Below are 21,427 nucleotides of genomic sequence, written 5' to 3' on the forward strand. Positions count from 1 at the left end.
TTTGTAGGTAGTTTTTAATCAAGTTATGGAAGCTTCTTTCTTATTTCTGGATGGCTAAAAGTTTAAAAAATGTTTTTAGTGGAAGTACAGTTAATTTACAATATTGTGTTAGTTTCAGGTGTATAGCAAAGTGATTTGGGTATTTTATATATATATATGCAATTCTTTTCTTCAGCTATTTGATTCTTCTTTATTTTTCTACCTCTTTGTTGAAATTCTCACTGTGTTCATCCTTCTTCTGAGTTCAGTGAGTATCTTTATAATACCTTGAATGCTTTATCAGATAGATTGCTTATCTTTACTTCCTCTGGGGCTTTGTCTTATTCCTTCTTTTGGATCATATTCCTCTGTCTCCTCATTTTGTCTAACTGTTCTGTTTATTTCTATGTATTCAGTAGGTCAGTTATGTTTCCCAATTTTGGAGAAGTGGCCATATGTAGGAGATGTCTTATAGATCACAGCAGTGCATTCTTCTCTGGTCACCAGAATTATATGCTCTAGGGTCATCCCATATATGGGGCTTCCCTGGTAGCTCAGCTGGTAAAGAATCTGCCTGCAATGCAGGAGACCATGGTTTGATTCCTGGGTTGGGAAGATCCCTTGGAGAAGGAATAGGCTATCCATTCCAGTATTCTTGGGCTTCCCTGGTAGCTCAGATAGTAAAGAATCTGCTTGCAATGTGGGAGACCGGGGTTTGATCCCTGGGTTGGGAATGAACTACTTGGACCCTTCTGTTGTGGTAGGGTTGTCTATTGTGGGCATGCTGATAGGTAGGGCTGGCTGCTGATCTGGTTGACTACCGCTCTCTGCCTCTTATGGTGGCTGTCAACCCACTGAAATGTGGGACTGGGTCTTGGTGCAGCTGAGTGCATGACCTGAGGGTTTCCAGGGCTGGTGCCAGCCAATTGGTAGGTGAGGCCAGGTTTGCAAAGAGATGGCTGCTCAGCTTGTGGTGTCCCAGGACTTGGGCCTGTCTGCTGGTGGTGAGTAAGCCCCTGGTACTAATAGGCTAGAGAGAGGACTCCAAAATGGTCCTCATTAGCATCAGTGCTCTCGTAGGAGAAAGAACTCCCAAAAACAGCTGCAAGAGTTTTAAGAGCAGAATCTTTGTTCCTATATCTCTCAGGCTCTTCTGTTTGCAAGCCTCATTGGCCTTCAAAGTCAGACATTCTGGAGGCTCCTCTTCCTGACATAGGACCCTCAGACTGGGGAGCCCAATATGGGGCTCAGATCCTTTGCTCCTTGCAGGGAACATCTGTGATTGTGTTTATCCTTCCATTTGTGGGTCACCTACCCAGGGACGTGAGTTTTGGCTGTATTGTGTGTCTTCCCCTCCTACACATCTCATTGGGGTTCCTTCTTCGTATCTTCAGTTGTGGTGTGGAAACTATTTTCTGTTAGTCTTCAGGTCATTCGCATTGATATTTGCTCTGTAAAGGCTGTAATTTTGATGCTCCCATGGGAGGAGGTGAGTACACAGGCTTCCATAATCCTACTATCTTGCCCATACCTCTCCTCTTTCTTATTTTCTAATACAAGTTTCCCCTGCTGTCCAAAAGTAGAGTGTTCGTGGGAAACCTTTCACAAGCCAAAATGGCTTAAAGTGAAGACCAATTATCTTAGGATAAATATTATTATTATTAATGGACACATAAAATAGATTGAGATAAAGCCTCTGTGCTATGGCACAGTACAAAGCTATGGCAGCTTGATGCTGAGACGATAAGTGTAGTTCACAGGGAAGGAGCTTGGCAGTGAATGCTACTCTCACTGCTTGGGGTAAATGCTGCTTCCATAATAGCTCAGCTTGCTGCAAAACAAATGCTGAATGCTATTTCCTCATTTCACCTTTTTCCATAAAAGCAAAAATTGCCTTTGGGTTTCTTCCAGTTAGTGAAAACAAGTACTAATGTAGGTCTTTTGTAAAAAAAAAAACAAAAACAAAAGCAAAAACCACAAGTAGTATAAAGCAAACTTTCAAAAAGCAGGGAAATTTGTATATGCATTAACTTCCATAAATTTCCTCTAAGCACTGTTTTCACTGGATACCATAAATTTTGATAAGTTGTATTTTCATTTTCAGTTATTTCAAAATGTTTAAAATATTCTTTTGAGACTTCTTCTTTGACCCGTGTTTTAGGAGTGTATTTGTTTAATCTTCAAATAGTTTGAGATTTTACATCTTTCTGTTATTGATTTCTAGTTTAATTCCATGTGGTCTGAGAGAATACTTTGTATGCTTTCTACTCTTTTGAACTTGTTAAGGTGTGTTTTATGGCCTAAAATGTGGTCCTTCTTGGTTAATATTTTATGTGAGCCTGAGAAGTATGTGTATTTTTTTGCTGTTGTTGGATTAAATATTCTACAGATGTTAATTATATCCAGTTGATTAATGGTGCTTTTTTTTCTCCCTTTACATGAGACAGGAAGTCTAGATGGAGCTGGAGCCAGCCAGTTGCCCTTCCCCTAGGTCAGATAAAGCCCTGGTAAAACAGTTTCCCTTTCAGGATAGCCTTTGTTATGGAGAACATTTTGGATGTATTTCAAAACGGTTATTTTTCCCCTGGGCATAATTCAAAATGGTTATTTTCCCCTCCCCCTGACAGAAACTGGAGGGAAATTTTCTCTGATCTTTGTTGTGATAACCTGTTGGGTTCCTTCAGATAAAAAAATAATGAAAAGGTGATGACCCTCCCAAAAGTACCACCACCCTTAGATTTTTAACTCTTAAGCTAGTCCACATCCATTCTCTAGCAATTCAAAATGACCATTTAAGATATTCTGACCAGTTACTGGCTCCTGAGCTTTCTACTTCAAGTAATCTCATTGTAACTGTGATTCTTCCTGTATCTCCAGACTTTGAGGGTGTTGTTTTGCCCTGTGAGCTCAATTATCTGATATATCTTAGAAAAGTTGTTGATTTCCTGTTTATTCAACATTTTTCTTACTATAAGGAGAGTAGCGAAGACTTTCAAACATTTTATGTGTTGGAGTTGAAACTGAAGGTCACTATTACATTTTTTACTTTGAGAATTTCCATTTGATTCTTTTCCCACCACATTTCAGTTGTTGGGTGAAATTGTCTCTCTTGTTGTCCGTTTTCCTGAACATATTTATTACAATTCCTTTAAAGTCTATGCCTGATACCTCTAATAGCTTAATCTTCTATAGGTCCATTTCTATTGTTTATTTCTTTTTCTCCTTTAAAAATTTGTTTGTAGTATCTCTTGGTATGCTTTTGTTTGAGTGCTAAACATTATGAATGAAAAATTCTAGAAAAAATAGTTGAGTTTTTCTTGATTTGAAAAAAATTTGCTTTGGCTTTGGGAAGGCCATATAAGAGTAAATACTTTAAACATCAAGAATTGAACTAATTTGAGGTTGGACTTTATTTATTTATCTTTCTTAATATATATATATATATATTTAATTGACATATAATTAACTTACAATGTTTCAGGTGCACAGCAAGGTGGTTCAGTTATACACATATATTATTTTTCAGATTATTTTCCATTATAGGTTATTACAATTTATTGACTATAGATCCCTGTGCTATACAGTATGAGGTTGGATTTTAATCTTTGTCTGATCTATTCTATTTCCAGTTCACTCATTTCTAGGGTGTAATTCTTCAGGGGTTCTTACTGACAGCCTAGGGAATTTATCAGGTCTCCCACCTTTGGAAATCTACAAGCTCCAATTTTTATCTTCCCTATACTATGAAGCTGCCAAATAGCTCAGTTTATCTTCCTAGACTCTTAATTGCCTATTTCTACTTGGTTTCTTTGCTTCTAACTCTACACCTATTAAGAATTGGTGAATGCCTCTAGGAGAAAATCAGCTCGTACTGCTTGTTTCCTTTCTTTGTAATTTCCTTTCTCCAGGATCTTAGCCCATCAAATCCTGGATGTGTAGGTAGCCCTAAGTTTTAGATTTTGAATCCTCAACTCTGTGTAACTGCTGAAAGTTCTACTCAGGTTTTTTGTCTTTTAGTAGCTTATTTTTCAGCCTCTCCACCCATGTTGATTATTAATTGACAAATGCTTCAAGAGGAAAATTGGTGTCAAATGTGTTTCACCTCTTTAAGTTTCCCTTCTCTCCATGATTTGATACTTCAAATTCTGGCTGCTTTCCTAGCTCTCCAGTGACTTTAAACAATTTAATTTGTTTAAATATAGTTACAATTTATTTTTCAGCTTTTCTTATCCTTCAAAAGGACAGGATTGGTCTTCTATTAGTAGACTGTCATAGCCAGAAACAAAGTATCCTTTATAACTTTGAATATAATATTTTTATTACCATCCCATGCAAAATATTTTTAAATTTTGATTGTGATTTTTTTTCTCTGACCCATGGGTTATTTATAAATGTATTTCCTAATTCTAAAAATATGTAGATTATCAGTCATATTTTTATTATTAATTTCTAGTTTATTGCATCATGGGTAGGGAACACACACCATATAATTTTAATCTTTTGAAATTTGTTAACAGTTGCTTTATGTCCCAGTGTAAGATCAATTTTGACGTAGACATACCTCAGGGATATTGAAGGTTCATTTCCAGATCACCACAACAAAATGAATAGCACAATAAAGCAAGGTACATGACTATTTTAGTTTCCCAGTGCATATAAAGGTTAGACTTACACTATACCATAGTCTGTTAAGTGTGCAATAGAGTTATGTCTAAAACTCTAGACAACTCTTTCAGGGAGTCGTATTTATTTATTATTTTTTGCAATAGTAACATCAAAGATCACTGATCACATATCACCATAACAAATATAATGATAATGAAGAAGTTGTGAAGTAATTAGCCTCCAACTAATAAAAAAAAAAAAAAAGTTTGAACTAGTGTGAAAATTACCAAAATGTGACACAGAGACATGAAGTAAGCAAATGCTGTTGGAAAAATGGTACCAATAAACTTGACACAGGGTTGCCACAAACCTTCAATTTGTAAAAAATGCAACATCTGTGAAGTGAAAGAAAGGGAAGTACAATAAAATGAGGTAAGCCTTGTATATGTTGCATATGTTTTTTGACTGAATCTTTTGTGATTGTTGAATGTAGTATTATACCAATTAGGGACTGAACTAAATGAGTCATGTTTTCTAATCATGTTCAAATCTTCAATATTTCTGCTATTTTTATCTACTTATTCTGTCAGTTACAAAAAAAAAGACATTTTATAATCTCCCACTATGATTGGGCACCTCTATTATTTCTTACAGTTCTGTGCATTTTTGCTTCATATACCACATCCTCTTTTTTTCAAAGATAAAAGACCATTTATTACTCACATCAACAGCAGTAACTGGAGTATCAGCATTTAAAAAAAATTAGTTAATTAATTTTAATTGAAGGATAATTGCTTTAAAATATTGTGATGGTTTTTTGCCATACATTGACATGAATCAGCCACATGTGCACATGTGTCCCCCTATCCTGAACCCCAATTTTTACATCAATTGCTGGATCCCAATTCCCAGCGGGTGATATGAAGAGAACCAAATGACACCGGCACATGCAGAAATGACAAAAGAACTCAGGGCTTGAAGAATCTGAGTCTTTTATCCTTACTATCAAATCTTCCTTTTGCTCATGAGGGAGATACTATATCTTCCAAGGCTGTTTGCTATACAACCTTGAAAAGACAGTTCAGAACAATGGATGGTAAGTGTCTTGCTCAGAATATGTGCAAGCACATGATGAAGCCATAGAGGATTACTTCCCAACAGAGTGCACCTTGAGAACGATTTATTGCACCAGCCTCTACCGGATGACCAATTAGTGGTGTCTGACACTGACCCTGGAGAAAGTAGTTGTAGCATTTATGCCACATATTGTGTGTTACATAATTAGTTTCCAAAAAGATATAAAACTATAAGAACTGTAAAAGAATTCAGTGGAAATATACAAAATAAGTATATATGAAAGCATAAAATAGACCACATCTTCTAATCCTAAATTTTATCCTGCTCAAGATTTGAATGGCTTCTTAAATTTGTAGCTTGACATTTTGGAAAGTTTCAGAAAACTGTCAACCATTATTTCTTCAGATATTACTTTTGCCTCACTCATTCTTTCCTCTCTTCCTGAATTTCAAGTACATGTATGTTGCATCTTCTTTCTGTCTTCTCTATCTCTTAACCACTCTTAATTTTTTCACTCTTTTGTGACTCTGGCATTTTTTTTTTTTTGATGGTTTCTTCCAACCTACCTTCCTGCTCAATAATTTTCTTTTCATCTATAGTACTCTGCTGTTAAATCCTTCCATTCAGTTGACTGAGATTATTTTTTAGGTCTAGAATTTCTGCTTTATACTTTTTAATAGTTTTCATTTATCTGCAGAAATTCTCTGTATTGTCTCTTATCTTCTTAAGCATAGTAAGCATATTTATTTTAAATTAATGTCTGAGAACTCTAATATCTGAAGCCCCAATGAGTCTTCTTCTATTATCTGTCATTTCTGATGACTTTTGTTAATTTTGTCTTGTCTTCCTGTGTGCTTGGTGGTTTTCTATTGTGTGCTGCTGCTGCTGCTGCTAAGTCACTTCAGTCATGTCCGACTCTGTGCGACCCCATAGACAGCAGCCCACCAGGCTCCTCTGTCCCTGGGATTCTCCAGGCAAGAATACTGGAGTGGGTTGCCATTTCTTTCTCCAATGCATGAAAGTGAAAAGTGAAAGTGAAGTCTCTCAGTCGTGCCCGAGTCTTAGCGACCCCATGGACCGCAGTCTACCAGGCTCTTCTGTCCATAGGATTTTCCAGGCAAGCGTACTGGAGTGGGTTGCCACTGCCTTCTCCAACTGTGTGCTAGATATAGTATTTTATGAAACTTCAGAAATAATTTGCGATTGATATTATTTCTAGAGAATTTGTATTTGTCTTTGCCAGGTATCTAGAGACATCAGCACTTTGGAATTATCTTAATCCAACTTCCAGTGGTTGAGACTACTTAAACTGAAGTCCTTGTAAAAGCCTGTGTACGTCTCCTTCACTCTGACTCTGAGGTGCAGCTCTTTCAGCATGACAATCCAAAGATTTTAGGGTTTACCAGGTGTACCTCTTGGTAGGATTTTGATTCTAATATCTGTCTCTCTAATATCTGTCTCTATCCAAAGACTATCCAAAACTCTACATAGCCTCTCTATAGTTCCCTCAGTAACTGAATATGCACCATTGGAGAAAGTGGCCCTAACATTAAGCTCAACTTCTCCCACTCATATTCTGAACCGGGTATTCATCATCTTGTTAGCCTTCTAGTGCCTTCAGGGAAGTGATAAACTATGTTGTGTTCAACTTCTCCAGATCAGCAGAAGGACTGGTTTCATTTATTCATCCACCATTTCTCTAACTCACTATTTTGTAGAAGCATACCGCATATTCAGAAAATCCTAAGTGTTCAGCTCAATAAATTTTCACAAAGTGAGCAAGGAACAAAACATGAACAGCACTTTGGAAGCTTCCCTCATGTCTCCATTTAGTCAATAATGCATCCCAAGGGTAACCACTATTTTGACTTCTAAATCCTTGAATTAGTTTTGTGTGTGTGTGTGTAATTAATTTATGTTTTATTGAAGAATATTTGCTTTACAGAATTTTGCTGTTTTCTGTCAAACCTCAACATGAATCAGCCATAGGGATACATATATCCCTTCCCTTTTGGAATTCTCTCATCTCCCTCCCCATCCCACCCCTCTAGGTTGATACAGAGCCCCTGTTTGTGTTTCCTGAGCTATACAGCAAATTCCCGTTGGCTATCTATTTTACATATGGTAATGTAAGTTTCTATGTTACTCTTTCCATACATCTCACCCTCTCCTCCTCTCTTCCCATGTCCATAAGTCTATTCTCTATGTCTGATTCTCCATTGTTCCCTGTAAAAACAAATTTTTCAGTAGCATTTTTCCAGATTCTGTATATATGTGTTAGAATACAGTATTTATCTTTCTCTTTATGACTCACTTCACTCTGTATAATAGGTTCTAGGTTCATCCACCTCATTAGAACTGACTCAAATGCATTCCTTTTTAAGGCTGAGTAATATTCCATTGTGTAATATTCCATTGTGTATATACAACTTGCTTATCCATTCATCTGTTGATGGACATCTATGTTGCTTCCATGTTCTAGCTATTGTAAATAGTGCTGCAATGAACAACGGGATACATGTGTCTCTCAGTTTTGGTTTCCTCAGAGTATATGCCTAGGAGTGGGATTGCTGTGTCATATGGTGGTTTCATTCCTAGTTTTTTAAGGAATCTCCATACCGTCTTCCATAGTGGCTGTACTGATTTACATTCCCACCAATAGTGCAAGAGCATTCCCTTTTCTCCACACCCTTTCCAGCATTTATTGTTTGTAGACATTTTGATGAGGGCCATTCTAACCTGTGTGAGGTGATATCTCATTGTAGTTTTGATTTGCATTTCTCTAATGATGAGTGATGCTTAGTATCTTTTCATGTGTTTGTTAGCCACCTGTATGTCTTCTTTGGAGAAATGTCTGTTTAGGTCTTTTTCCCACTTTTTGATTGGGTTGTTTGTTTTTCTGGTATTGAGTTGTATGAGCTGCTTGTATATTTTGAAAATTAATCCTTTGTCAGTTGTTTCATTTGCTATTATTTTTTCCCATTCTGAGGGTTGCCTTTTCACATTGCTTATACTTTCCTTTGCTGTGCAAAAGCTTTTAAGTTTAATCAGGTCACATTTGTTTACTTTTGTTTTTATTCCCATTACTCTAGGAGGTGGATCATAGAGGATCTTGCTTTGATTTGTGTCATCGAGTGTTCTGCCTATGTTTTCCTCTAAGAGTTATATAGTTTCTGGTCTTACATTTAGGTCTTTAGTCCATTTTGAGTTTATCTTTGTGTATGATGTTAGGAAGTGTTCTAATTTCATTCTTTTACATGTAGCTGTCCAATTTGACCAGCACCATTTATTGAAGAGGCTGTCTTTGCCCCATTGTATATTCTTGCCTCCTTTGTCAAAAATAATGTACCCATAGGTGCGTGTGTTTATTTCTGGGCTTTCTATCTTGTTCCATTGGTCTATATTACTGTTTTTGTGCCAGTATCATACTGTCTTGATGACTGTAGCTTTGTAGTATAACCTGAAGTCAGGAAGGTTGATTCCTCCAGCTCCATTCTTCTTTCTCAAGACTGCTTTGACTATTTGGGTTCTTTTGTGTTTCCATATGAATTGTGAATTTTTTTGTTCTAGTTCTGTGAAAAATGCCATTGGTAATTTGATAGGATTCACATTGAATATGTAGATTGCATTTAGTAGTATAGCCATTTTCACAAATATCGATTCTTCCTACTCAGGAACATGGAATAGCTCTTCATCTGTTTATGTCATCTTTGATTTCTTTCATCAGAGTCTTATGATTTTCTGTGTACATTTCTTTTGTCTCCTCAGGTAAGTTTATTCCTCGATATTTAATTCTTTTTGTTGCAATGGTGAATGGGATTGATTCCTTCTCTTTCTGATTTTTCATTGCAAGTGATTTCTCTGTATTGATTTTGTATCCTGCAATTTTGCTAAATTCACTGATTAGCTCTAGTAATTTTCTGATACTATCTTTAGGATGTTCTACATACAGTAGCATGTCATCTACAAACAATGAGAGCTTTACTTCTTCTTTTCTGATCTGGATTCCTTTTATTTCTTTTTCTTCTCTGATTGCTGTATCGAGGACTTTTAGAACTATGTTGAATAATAGTGGCGAAAGTGGACACCCTTGTCTTGTTCCTGATCTTGGGGGAATGCTTTCAGTTTTTCACCATTGAGAATAATGTTTGCTGTGGGTTTATCATATATGGCCTTTACTATGTTGAGGTACGTTCCTTCTATGCCCATTTTTTGAAGAGTTTTAATCATAAACAGGCGCTGAATTTTGTCAAAGGTTTTGTTTCTGCATCTATTGAGATGATCATATGGTTTTTATCTTTCAATTTGTTAATATGGTGTATCACATTGATTGATTTCTGTATATTGAAGAATCCTTGCATCCCTGGAATAAACCCAACTTGATCATGGTGTATGAGCTTTTTGACGTGTTGCTGAATTCATGTGTGTGTGTTTTAAACCTTCTGTAAACGAAGTCACACAATATGTACTCTTTTGTATCTCTTTAATTTTTGCTAACATTGTGAGATTAATCCATACTGTTGCATATATAATATTCATTGCCATTTATGACTATAAACACCACTTACAGGTGGCATTAGTGGTAAAGAATCCTCCCAACAATGCAGGAGACACAGGAAATGGGGATCCAATCCCTGGGTCAGGAAGATGTCCTGGAGGAAGAAATGGCAACCCACTCCAGTATTCTTGCCTGGATAATCCCATGGACAGAGGAACACCTCAGGTTATAGTCCTGGTTATAGTGGGATTGCAAAGAGTTGAACATGACTAAAGCGACTTACCATGCAGCACACATGTATTTACTGTATTTCATTTATCTTTCTTACTGTTAATGGATATTTGGGGTGTTTTCAGTTTGGGGCTAATACGAACAGCGCTATTATGAACATTCTTATCCTTGTCTTTTGGTCAACATATGTATACATTTGTATTGTGCATAAGGTCATAAGTTGTGCATAACTTTAGCCTGAGGACAAAATTAAGATCTGGAGTGTGTAAACTCAGCAAAGTAAATGCTGCCTTGTACGGGCCTGTCTGAGAAACTAGGTGATCATTACCAAGAGACAAATCTGTTCATCTAGACGTCCCACTGACCTTAGCAGTTGGCATAATACCTAGAATGTATTATGCCTTAAATATATATCTGAAATAACCAGTGGTGACATTTTGGCAAAAATCACTTTAGAAAACTCCTTATGCATATCAAAACATGTATATCTTTTTTAAAAGACAGTATTTCCAAGAAAATAAGAAGAGGCTATAAAAATTATCTAAATTATCTCTCTCTCTATGCCTTATTTCAAGAAATTTGCATTTTTGTGGGTCCAAGAAAGATGGCAGATATTAGTGACTGAGTGGAGGGAACTGAAGGGATGGGCTGTTGCCTTATATTCCGAGAGAAGATAAAGAAGTATAAACTGAAATAGTTGCTGCAGGAGAAGACAGGTTGCTTTCTTGGAAATTATCAGTTCAGTTCAGTCACTCAGTCATGTCTGACTCTGCGACCCCATGGACTGCAGCACGCCAGGCCTCCCTGTCCATCACCAGCCCCTGGAGTTTACTCAAACTCATGTCCATTGAGTCGGTGATGCCATCCAACCATCTCATCCTCTGCCATCCCCTTCTCCTCCTGCTTTCAATCTTTCCCAGCATCAGGGTCTTTTGCAATGAGATCATTCTTCGCATCAGGTGGCCAAAGTATTGGAGTTTCAGCTTCAATATCAGACCTTCCAATGAACACTCAGGACTGATCTCCTTTGGGATGGACTTGTTGGATCTCCTTGCAGTCCAAGGGACTCTCAAAAGTCTTCTCCAACACCACAGTTCAAAAGCATCAATTCTTCGGCACTCAGCTTTCTTTATACTCTAGCTCTCACAACCATACATGATAACTGGAAAAACCATAGCCTTGACTAGACAGACATTTGTTGGCAAAGTAATGTCTCTACTTTTTAATATGCTGTCTAGGTTGGTCATAACTTTTCTTCCAAGGAATAAGTGTCTTTTAATTTCATGGCTGCAGTCACCATCTGCAGTGATTTTGGAGCCCCCAAAAATAAAGACTCTCACTGTTTCTACTGTTTCCCCATCTATTTCCTATGAAGCGATGGGACCAGAAGCCATGATCTTAGTTTTCTGAATGTTGAACTTTAAGCCAACTTTTTCACTCTCCTCTTTCACTTTCATCAAGAGGCTCATTAGTTCTTCTTCACTTTCTGCCATAAGGGTGGTGTCATCTGCATATCTGAGGTTATTGACATTTCTCCTGGCAATCTTGATTCCAGCTTGTGCTTCATCCAGCCCAGCATTCTCTTGATGGACTCTGCATGGAAGTTAAATAAGCACGGTGACAATATACGGCCTTGACGTGGTCCTTTCCTGATTTGGAGCCAGTCTGTTGTTCCATGTCCAGTTCTAACTGTTGCTTCCTGACCTGAATACAGATTTCTCAAGAGGCAGGTCAGATGGTCTGGTATTCCCATCTCTTTCAGAATTTTCCACAGTTTGTGGTGATCCGCACAGTCAAAGGCTTTGGCATAATCAATAAAGCAGAAATAGATGTTTTTCTGGAAGTCTCTTGCTTTTTTGATGATCCAGCAGATGTTGGCAATTTGATCTCTGGTTCCTCTGCCTTTTCTAAAACCAGCTTGAACATCTGGAAGTTCACGGTTCACATATTGTTGAAGCCTGGCTTGGAGAATTTTGAGCATTACTTTACTAGTGTGTGAGATGAGTGCAATTGTGTGGTAGTTTGAGCATCCTTTGGCATTGCCTTTCTTTGGGATTGGAATGGAAACTGACCTTTTCCAGTCCTGTGGCCACTGCTGAGTTTTCCAAATTTGTTGGCATATTGAGTGCAGCACTTTCACAGCATCATCTTTTAGGATTTGAAATAGCTCAACTGGAATTCCATCACCTCCACTAGCTTTGTTTGTAGTGATGCTTCCTAAGGCGCACTTGACTTCGCATTCCAGGATGTCTGGCTCTAGCTGAGTGTGAGTGATCACACCATCGTGATCATCTGGGTCATGAAGATCTTTTTTGCATAGTTCTTCTGTGTATTCTTGCCACCTCTTCTTAATATCTTCTGCTTCTTTTAGGACCATATCATTTCTGTCCTTTACTGAGCCCATCTTTGCATGAAATGTTCCCTTGGTAGCTCTAATTTTCTTGAAGAGATCTCTAGTCTTTCCTATTCTATTGTTTTCCTCTATTTCTTTGCACTGATCACTGAGGAAGGCTTTCTTATCTCTCCTTGCTATTCTTTGGAACTCTGCATTCAAATGGGTATATCTTTCCTTTTCTCCTTTGATTTTTGCTTCTCTTCTTTTCTCAGCTATTTACTCACTTCAGTCTCTATTAACAGAGAAGGCAATGGCAACCCACTCCAGTACTCTTGCCTGGAAAATCCCATGGACGGAGGAGCCTGGTAGGCAGGGGGTCACTAAGAGTTGGGTTGCAGAGGGTCGCTAAGAGTCGGACACGACTGAATGACTTCACTTTCACTTTTCACTTTCATGCATTGGAGAAGGAAATGGCAACCCACTCCAGTATTCTTGCCTGGAGAATCACAGGGATGGGGGAGCCTGGTGGGCTGCTGTCTATTGGGTCGCACAGAGTCAGACTCGACTGAAGCGACTTAGCAGCAGCATTAGCAGTCTCTATTAAATGTTTTTCAGTTGCTCCAACTCACGTCTGACTCTTTGCGACCCCATGGACTGCAACACGCCAGGCCCTTCAGGTCTCTGCCTTTTCATGGTCTACTCCACTGTGACCCCAAGACTGCCCAGGCAATGCTCACTCTCACACTAACCTGCACACAATCAGAGAAGTTTCTTTCTTCTTCACTTGGCTACATACAGATCTCCCTAAGATCAACAGGAAGCTGATGGCCAAACCACAAAACCACCTCTCCACAATTTTGTCACTTAAGAAATTCACCACTGAGCTGTGTTCCCCAAGCTTTCCTCCCACCAGCAGTGATGCAAGAGTGTGCCAGCCTCTCTCCTTTCCCCCCAGCACACCAGACCTGTCACTTATTTTTTCTTTGCCAATCGTAGAGACCAAAAGATAACGCATTTCCATCTTGTTGAAATTTGTCCTTCTATAATTTGCCAAGAGAATGCATTGATCATAGGAAACACCCTCATCCAACAACACAAGAGAAGACTCTACACATGGACATCACCAGATGGTCAACACCAAAATCAGATTGATTGTATTCTTTGCAGCCAAAGATGGAGAAGCTCTATACAGTCAGCAAAAACAAGACCAGGAGCTGACTGTGGCACAGATCATGAACTCCTTATTGACAAATTCAGACTTAAATTGAAGAAAGTAGGGAAAACCACTAAACCATTCAGGTATGACCTAAATCAAATCCCTTATTATACAGTGGAAGTGGGAAATAGATTTAAGGGACTAGATCTGATAGACAGAGTGCCTGATGAACTATGGACAGAGGTTCATGACATTATACAGGAGACAGGGATCAAGACCATCCCCAAGAATAAGAAATGCAAAAAAGCAATGGCTCTCTGAGGAGACCTTACAAATATCTGAGAAGAGAAGAGAAACAAAAATCAAAGGAGAGAGGAAAAAAAATCAAAGGAGAAAAGGAAAGATATACCCATTTGAATGCAGAGTTCCAAAGAATAGCAAGGAGAGATAAGAAAGCCTTCCTCAGTGATCAGTGCAAAGAAATAGAGGAAAACAATAGAATAGGAAAGACTAGAGATCTCTTCAAGAAAATTAGAGCTACCAAGGGAACATTTCATGCAAAGATGGGCTCAGTAAAGGACAGAAATGATATGGTCCTAAAAGAAGCAGAAGATATTAAGAAGAGGTGGCAAGAATACACAGAAGAACTATGCAAAAAAGATCTTCATGACCCAGATGATCACGATGGTGTGATCACTCGCCTAGAGCCAGACATCCTGGAATGCGAAGTCAAGTGGGCCTTAGGAAGCATCACTACAAACAAAGCTAGTGGAGGTGATGGAATTCCAGTTGAGCTATTTCAAATCCTAAAAGATGATGCTGTGAAAGTGCTGCACTCAATATGCCAACAAATTTGGAAAACTCAGCAGTGGCCACAGGACTGGAAAAGGTCAGTTTCCATTCCAATCCCAAAGAAAGGCAATGCCAAAGGATGCTCAAACTACCACACAATTGCACTCATCTCACACACTAGTAAAGTAATGCTCAAAATTCTCCAAGCCAGGCTTCAACAATATGTGAACCGTGAACTTCCAGATGTTCAAGCTGGTTTTAGAAAAGGCAGAGGAACCAGAGATCAAATTGCCAACATCTGCTGGATCATCAAAAAAGCAAGAGAGTTCCAGAAAAACATCTATTTCTGCTTTATTGATTATGCCAAAGCCTTTGACTGTGCGGATCACCACAAACTGTGGAAAATTCTGAAAGAGATGGGAATACCAGACCATCTGACCTGCCTCTTGAGAAATCTGTATTCAGGTCAGGAAGCAACAGTTAGAACTGGACATGGAACAACAGACTGGCTCCAAATCAGGAAAGGACCACGTCAAGGCCGTATATTGTCACCGTGCTTATTTAACTTCCATGCAGAGTCCATCAAGAGAATGCTGGGCTGGATGAAGCACAAGCTGGAATCAAGATTGCCAGGAGAAATGTCAATAACCTCAGATATGCAGATGACACCACCCTTATGGCAGAAAGTGAAGAAGAACTAATGAGCCTCTTGATGAAAGTGAAAGAGGAGAGTGAAAAAGTTGGCTTAAAGTTCAACATTCAGAAAACTAAGATCATGGCTTCTGGTCCCATCGCTTCATAGGAAATAGATGGGGAAACAGTAGAAACAGTGAGAGTCTTTATTTTTGGGGGCTCCAAAATCACTGCAGATGGTGACTGCAGCCATGAAATTAAAAGACACTTATTCCTTGGAAGAAAAGTTATGACCAACCTAGACAGCATATTAAAAAGTAGAGACATTACTTTGCCAACAAATGTCTGTCTAGTCAAGGCTATGGTTTTTCCAGTTATCATGTATGGTTGTGAGAGCTAGAGTATAAAGAAAGCTGAGTGCCGAAGAATTGATGCTTTTGAACTGTGGTGTTGGAGAAGACTTTTGAGAGTCCCTTGGACTGCAAGGAGATCCAACAAGTCCATCCCAAAGGAGATCAGTCCTGAGTGTTCATTGGAAGGTCTGATATTGAAGCTGAAACTCCAATACTTTGGCCACCTGATGCGAAGAATGATCTCATTGCAAAAGACCCTGATGCTGGGAAAGATTGAAAGCAGGAGGAGAAGGGGATGGCAGAGGATGAGATGGTTGGATGGCATCACCGACTCAATGGACATGAGTTTGAGTAAACTCCAGGGGCTGGTGATGGACAGGGAGGCCTGGCGTGCTGCAGTCCATGGGGTCGCAGAGTCAGACATGACTGAGTGACTGAACTGAACTCTAGTGATCAGTACTTCAAGGAAATGTGAGGCCTGAACCAGTCAGGAGATGGCGGTAGAGGCAAGCCTGAAACCAGAACCTTCTCTCACTATCCAGTTTCAGAAAAGAATTGCTTAACCCCAATCCTTTTTGGCTCTGGGGAAGCAGAGTGTATGGAGCAGAAATGACGGGTAGAACAGAAAAGTGGCCATTTGAAAGAAGAAAACGAGGTCAAGAGAGTGACTGGGGCACAAGGGAGTGGAAAATGTGGGCATTTTGGGGAAGCCATGGGGTGATGAAAGGGTCTGGAGGCTAGAGGGTGTGCCTGAGAATGTCAAATGGAGGAAATTTGAAAGCCAGATTTCTCATTCTGGAGAGAGAGCAGTCATATGTCTGTATATCTACCAATCTCCATTCTCTCTGTGTGTTTACATGAAGACATAAATCTAGGCAAAGGAAGAAGGAAATAGCTCCAGACATTGTGATCTCTTCCAGATAAGGAAAGGGAGGAGGAGGGAGGTTGGAGTCAGAATGCAGGGTCAAGAGGCAACTCAGCAACCTCTCCCAGTCTTTGTTTTCTTCTCCTCTTACTTGGGTGCTAGAAAAGTTAAATGCTGTACCCCTGAAGAAACAGTGGGAACCAGCTAAAGGGAGATAAATGCCGGAGGAGAGACATTTGAAAATTAACAGGAATTTGATGCCAGAAAATCAACTGAGCTGAGCGTTGACATGTATATCTATAGAGACTCAAGAAAGCTCTATGTATTTGCATTTTCCCTAGTAACCTGTCGAATGGCAGTTAGTGAAGTTTGTGTCCAGGGAAAGAACATCCAACAGTCTCCTACAGAACACTACAATAAGATGGCTTTTTAAAAGAGTGAGACCCTCCTGTGACTTGTGTTAGATATAAAGTGTGCTTCAGTTTGTGATTTAGCAAAAGCAGTTCTTGAGGATGGAACTAGAAATTACTACAGTTCACCCACTAATCAGAAGACGATGTAAGCACAGTGGGAAACAAGCAGAATTGTAGGGAACAGCATATGAATAAGGGTAGATAAGGGGTCTGGATTCAAACACCCAGGAAATGCCAAATCCTGGGGATGAGGATGACATGTGACATGGGCAGTAAGAACCTAGAGCCTGTCAAAGAGGAAAGGGCCTGAATGAAGAAAAATCATTTTCCCTAATGAAAAGGAAGACTTTTTTTAAAGTGATGCTTAAGATATTAAAACTTTCACTTGTGCTCTTGGCCTCTCCAAGGGCCCTTTCATTCAGGGAAAAGTGTTGTTAGCTGAGCCCAAGGATGCCAGTTTTTCATTTAGCCGTGATATCAACAGTCATTTGGCCAGCCTCTCCATTGCTGGAAACACAATCCCGACTCCCGACCCTGCTGTTGAGGAGGGAAAGGCTTTGTGTGCCCCGGATAACTTGAATGCCAGTGTTGAAAATCAGGGCCAGATGAAGACGTGCATCAGCCAAGTGTGTCGGGAGACTGTGTCACTTTGCTGCAGCTCATTTCTGCAGCAGGCTGGATTAAATTTGTTAATAAGCATGACAGTTATTAATAACATGCTTGCCAAGTCCGTTTCAGGCTTGATGTTTCCTTTGATACCAGAGGGAAGTGAATGTGCTGAGGGGCAGGTTGTGAAACCCCTGATGGGTTTGTCTGAAAAGCCAGCCTTGTCGGGGGAGTTGCTGAGAGCCCAAGCGCTATGCCCCTTCCCGCCCCTCTTTATCAGGAACACAGACAGACAGCTTCTCTCAGAAACCCTGGCCTCTTAAGTGGCCCCTCGGACAGGGTGGGACTGATCCACTCCAAAACAAAGCCCAGTCAATGGGTGAACACACACTTGTGTTCTCAAAGACTCTGCAGTGGGTGCTATTGAAGACCCAGCCTTAGCTGGATCAGCACACCTCTGGGTGAAAGTTGCACTTGCTAAATCCAGGACCACACTCGTACTGGTCAAGCAGGGGTCCCCGCAGAGCTTTGAGTAACCTCTTGGTTTTTCAGTCTGCAGGCAATGTGCATTGTAAATTGCTCCCTTGCAGCCTTCTTCCTGTGGTAAAGAGGTCCTTTCAGCTGCCAGCTGTGGTTAAAGAACAACATGTTCTAGCCTCGGTGGGGATGCCTGGCCTGTGGTGGTCTCTGTGTCTAAGCTGGACCATGTTGGGGAGACCAGACCCGTATGGGGGGCTTGTGCCAAAAACGTATCAGTTGCTGCTTAGATGGGATTCTTTCCATTTACTCTCTTTTCTTCGCGAGCCTATGAACGATACTTATTGAGCAAAAAAGTACACTCCTCTTCTATGTGCTGTACTGACTTAACCTCGTCCACCAAGTCTGCATTTTTATGTATCATCAATAAAGCTGTGTGCTTTAACTGGCAAAAATGAGACACGGTACTTGTTTCTGAATCTCTAGTCTGCGTGAGGGGAAAGACCAAAATACATGATCCATGCTGACTGACTGGGGGCATTTGCTCCTGACAGATGCCCACTTAGCAGTGCCCACAGGAGGCTGGGGAAGAGATGGGCTGCAGGGTTCAGGAGGAGCCTCCAGAAGGGGCTGGGGCAGGGAAGGGGATGAGGGGTGGGATTAAGAAGGACTCTTGGGAGGACTAGAAGAGGCAACACCTTGAAGCAGGCAGCACAGTGCCTGATGCAGAGAAGTCCTTCCCTCGATGAAGGTGTCTTTCCTCACCTGCTGGCCTAGAGAGGAAGGTCAGTACCCTTGGGTTGGTCTGTGCGTCCCTGTCGTCCCACTGGGCCACCCATCCCTGACATTTAATGCACAATTATAGCAGTGACAGCTGCTACTTGCTGAGGGCCTGCTTGGCGTTGTTCTCTCTCCTGAGAAGCAGCTGTGCAACCTACTTGCAGGCCTCCTCCCTTCCTTGGGAGACCAAGCCCAAATTCCTGGCCGAGCGAGAAGGCTTGGCCCTTGCTTCCTCTGGGGAACCTCTTTTCTGCCCTCTCCGGGTAACTTCTGTAGGATCCAGGAAGGAGACAATGGAGACGTCCACGGATCCCCGAGGGGGTGGGAGGGCAGATGCTGAGGGGCGTGGCATGGCCATGGCTGGTCCACCCAGAAGGACACACGTTCCTGCCGTCCATGCAAGCTCCCGGCACCCCTGGGAGGAAAGGAAGAATGTGGCTCTGCACACTGAAAGCTGCATGAATCTGTGCAACTCATTCCACCGCCCCTGCCCACATTTCCAGACCCCTCCCGGCAAGCCTCAGCCCCGGGTCAGCAGGTTCCCTGGGTGTTTTGATGTGTCATGAAGTGGTCCTCCTCCTCACAGGCCAGGCTCACGTAGGGGACAAGAAGCTTCCTTTGAGCGGTGCTTCCTGTGAGCCCAGTGCCTTCTCCTGGTCCCCCTGGGGTGTGGCTCCGGGACACTGTGCCCTGGTCATCAGTGATGTCCCAGTGTACTGCCTTCTGAATGCCCTTGACCGTTCAGAGCAGTTTTATTTCAGTGTTTCCCTCCCTTCTCCTGGAGACTGGGGCAGGGGGGTGCCGGTGGGGTGCCGCTCTCCTGCGTGTACTCATCCCCCCCCCACAGTTTGGGCTGCCTAGTGATCATGGGGGCCCGCCAGAACTCTGCCCCGTCCCGGGCCCTGGCGCCTTGCTGGCCAGCATGTGACTGCAGTTGCTGTGACACCACAGCCCCAGCAAGGCTCACCAGGCTGGGGCTCCGCTGGCTGGCTCTGGGGCCCTGTTTTCTAAGAGCTACTTCCCTGATCCTTCCTTTGTGGGAGCCCAGCTGAGCCAGCCTCAGGTGGGCGGGGCAGTCTCTTTCCCAGGCAGGACTGCCCTCAGGCAGCCCCTCATCCACTTGTCCAGTGGAGCCTGCTGGCCAGGGGCATCTTCAGCAACACCTTATTGCTCAGCCTCAGTGATCTCTGCCCTAACCTAACCACAGCGTTTCTGCTTGCTCCCGGCTTGGCGTCCCAAATGACCACGTGCTTCCTTCCTCCTCTGCACTCTGCCAAGTCCCCGCTTGAGTCCCGCCACAGGCAGTGCTCCACCGTCTCCGAGGCAGGCACCAGGCCCTCTCAGGCCACAACTCACTCCGATCTCAGGCAGGGCCTGGGAGGCCTCTGCCCACCTCCTGAGCACCTCTCTCACAGGACAGCCTGCCAGCCCTGAAGTGTCTCCATGGTGGGGTCTTGGCCCAAGTCACGACCCCTCTCCACGAGCTGGCACTGCCCTCCCTGAAACACACCCTGTGTGGGGAAGCTCTGGGCCCTGGCTGGCCTCAGTTGCCCCTGGCCGGCTGCTGTGCCAGGGCAGGAGCCCAGGTCCCCGTAGGTTCTGCCTTCAGATGTGGAGGGACCTGGAGCGAGAGGCATGCCTGCAGTCAGGGCCTGAGGAACACAGTCAGAGGCTTTCAGCACTGGAAAGACTAAGGAGCCTGCCACCCCTGCCATGCTTAATTCAAAAATGAGACAGCAGGGGACCACCCAGCACAAACTTGGGACCACCCAGCACAAACTTAGGCCCACCTGTCTGCTACAATCCACCGAGTTTCTTGCTGGGTTTCCCTGTGGCAAACATTAGCCAGGGTTCTCAAAGCTTGAGCTTATCACACTCTGTGGGGGGTGCCTGCCTTGATGGGACTGCCCCAGCCAAAGCTGCGTCTTGGGTAAGTCTGGAAGTGCCTCCACACACTGTCTTCTGGCCGCTCCAGAAGGAGCCCTGCTTTCCCTTCTTCATCATTATCTTGTCTACATCTGTGCCTGTAGGTACGAACTTTTACACCAACTTCCAGTACCCTCCCAGCCTGCTTCCTGTCCTGGGAACTTTGTTATATGACCCCCTCCCACCCCACCCCTCCCTGACATAAGCCCAGGTTGGGTGGCTTGCAGGCATCCAGCTTCCTGCCTGGTACACCCCCTGCATCTCCCAGACTGCATCCCCATGGGGCCCTTCGTGCCACGCTTGGGGCAGTTCCAACCACAGTGCCCTCTCTTTGAAGTGTCACTGGGGACAGGCACAGCCCTCACCAAGTCAATCTCTCTGCTGGACCACCACAGCACTTTTGGTTAAGAGTCTGACAGCGGTGTGGAGCACTGGCCCCCGCCTCTCTCCTGGGGCAGTACTTGGTCTAAGATGGGATGGGCACTGTAGCACAGCCCTGCCGGGCATCGGCCAGTCCCTTGTCTGATCCTCATGCCACATGCATCACCTCACTCTGTCTCACACACACACACACACACACACACACACACACCCTTCACTTTGCTCAGGCCCTCCTCTTCCCCAGAAGGCTCATTCTCCCTTATTGCTTCTTGCTTTTGTGTGTGGCTTAGGATGGCCTTCCCCATTTCCCCTTTACAAAA

General features: G+C 42.2%; 1 protein-coding gene across 1 annotated transcript; it reads left to right on the top strand.

Moving 5' to 3' along the window:
* The first annotated feature begins 16,268 nt into the window (after positions 1 to 16,268).
* On the top strand, positions 16,269 to 18,272 carry LOC122690394 (protein ARMCX6-like). The gene is made up of 2 exons (XM_043897405.1): positions 16,269 to 16,275; positions 17,307 to 18,272. Exons 1-2 carry the CDS (start codon positions 16,269 to 16,271, stop codon positions 17,864 to 17,866), a joined length of 567 nt encoding a protein of 188 aa, XP_043753340.1. The 3' UTR covers positions 17,867 to 18,272.
* Positions 18,273 to 21,427: the final 3,155 nt, after the last annotated feature.

This window comes from Cervus elaphus, chromosome X (assembly GCF_910594005.1).
Source record: "Cervus elaphus chromosome X, mCerEla1.1, whole genome shotgun sequence".
NCBI lineage: Eukaryota > Metazoa > Chordata > Mammalia > Artiodactyla > Cervidae > Cervus > Cervus elaphus.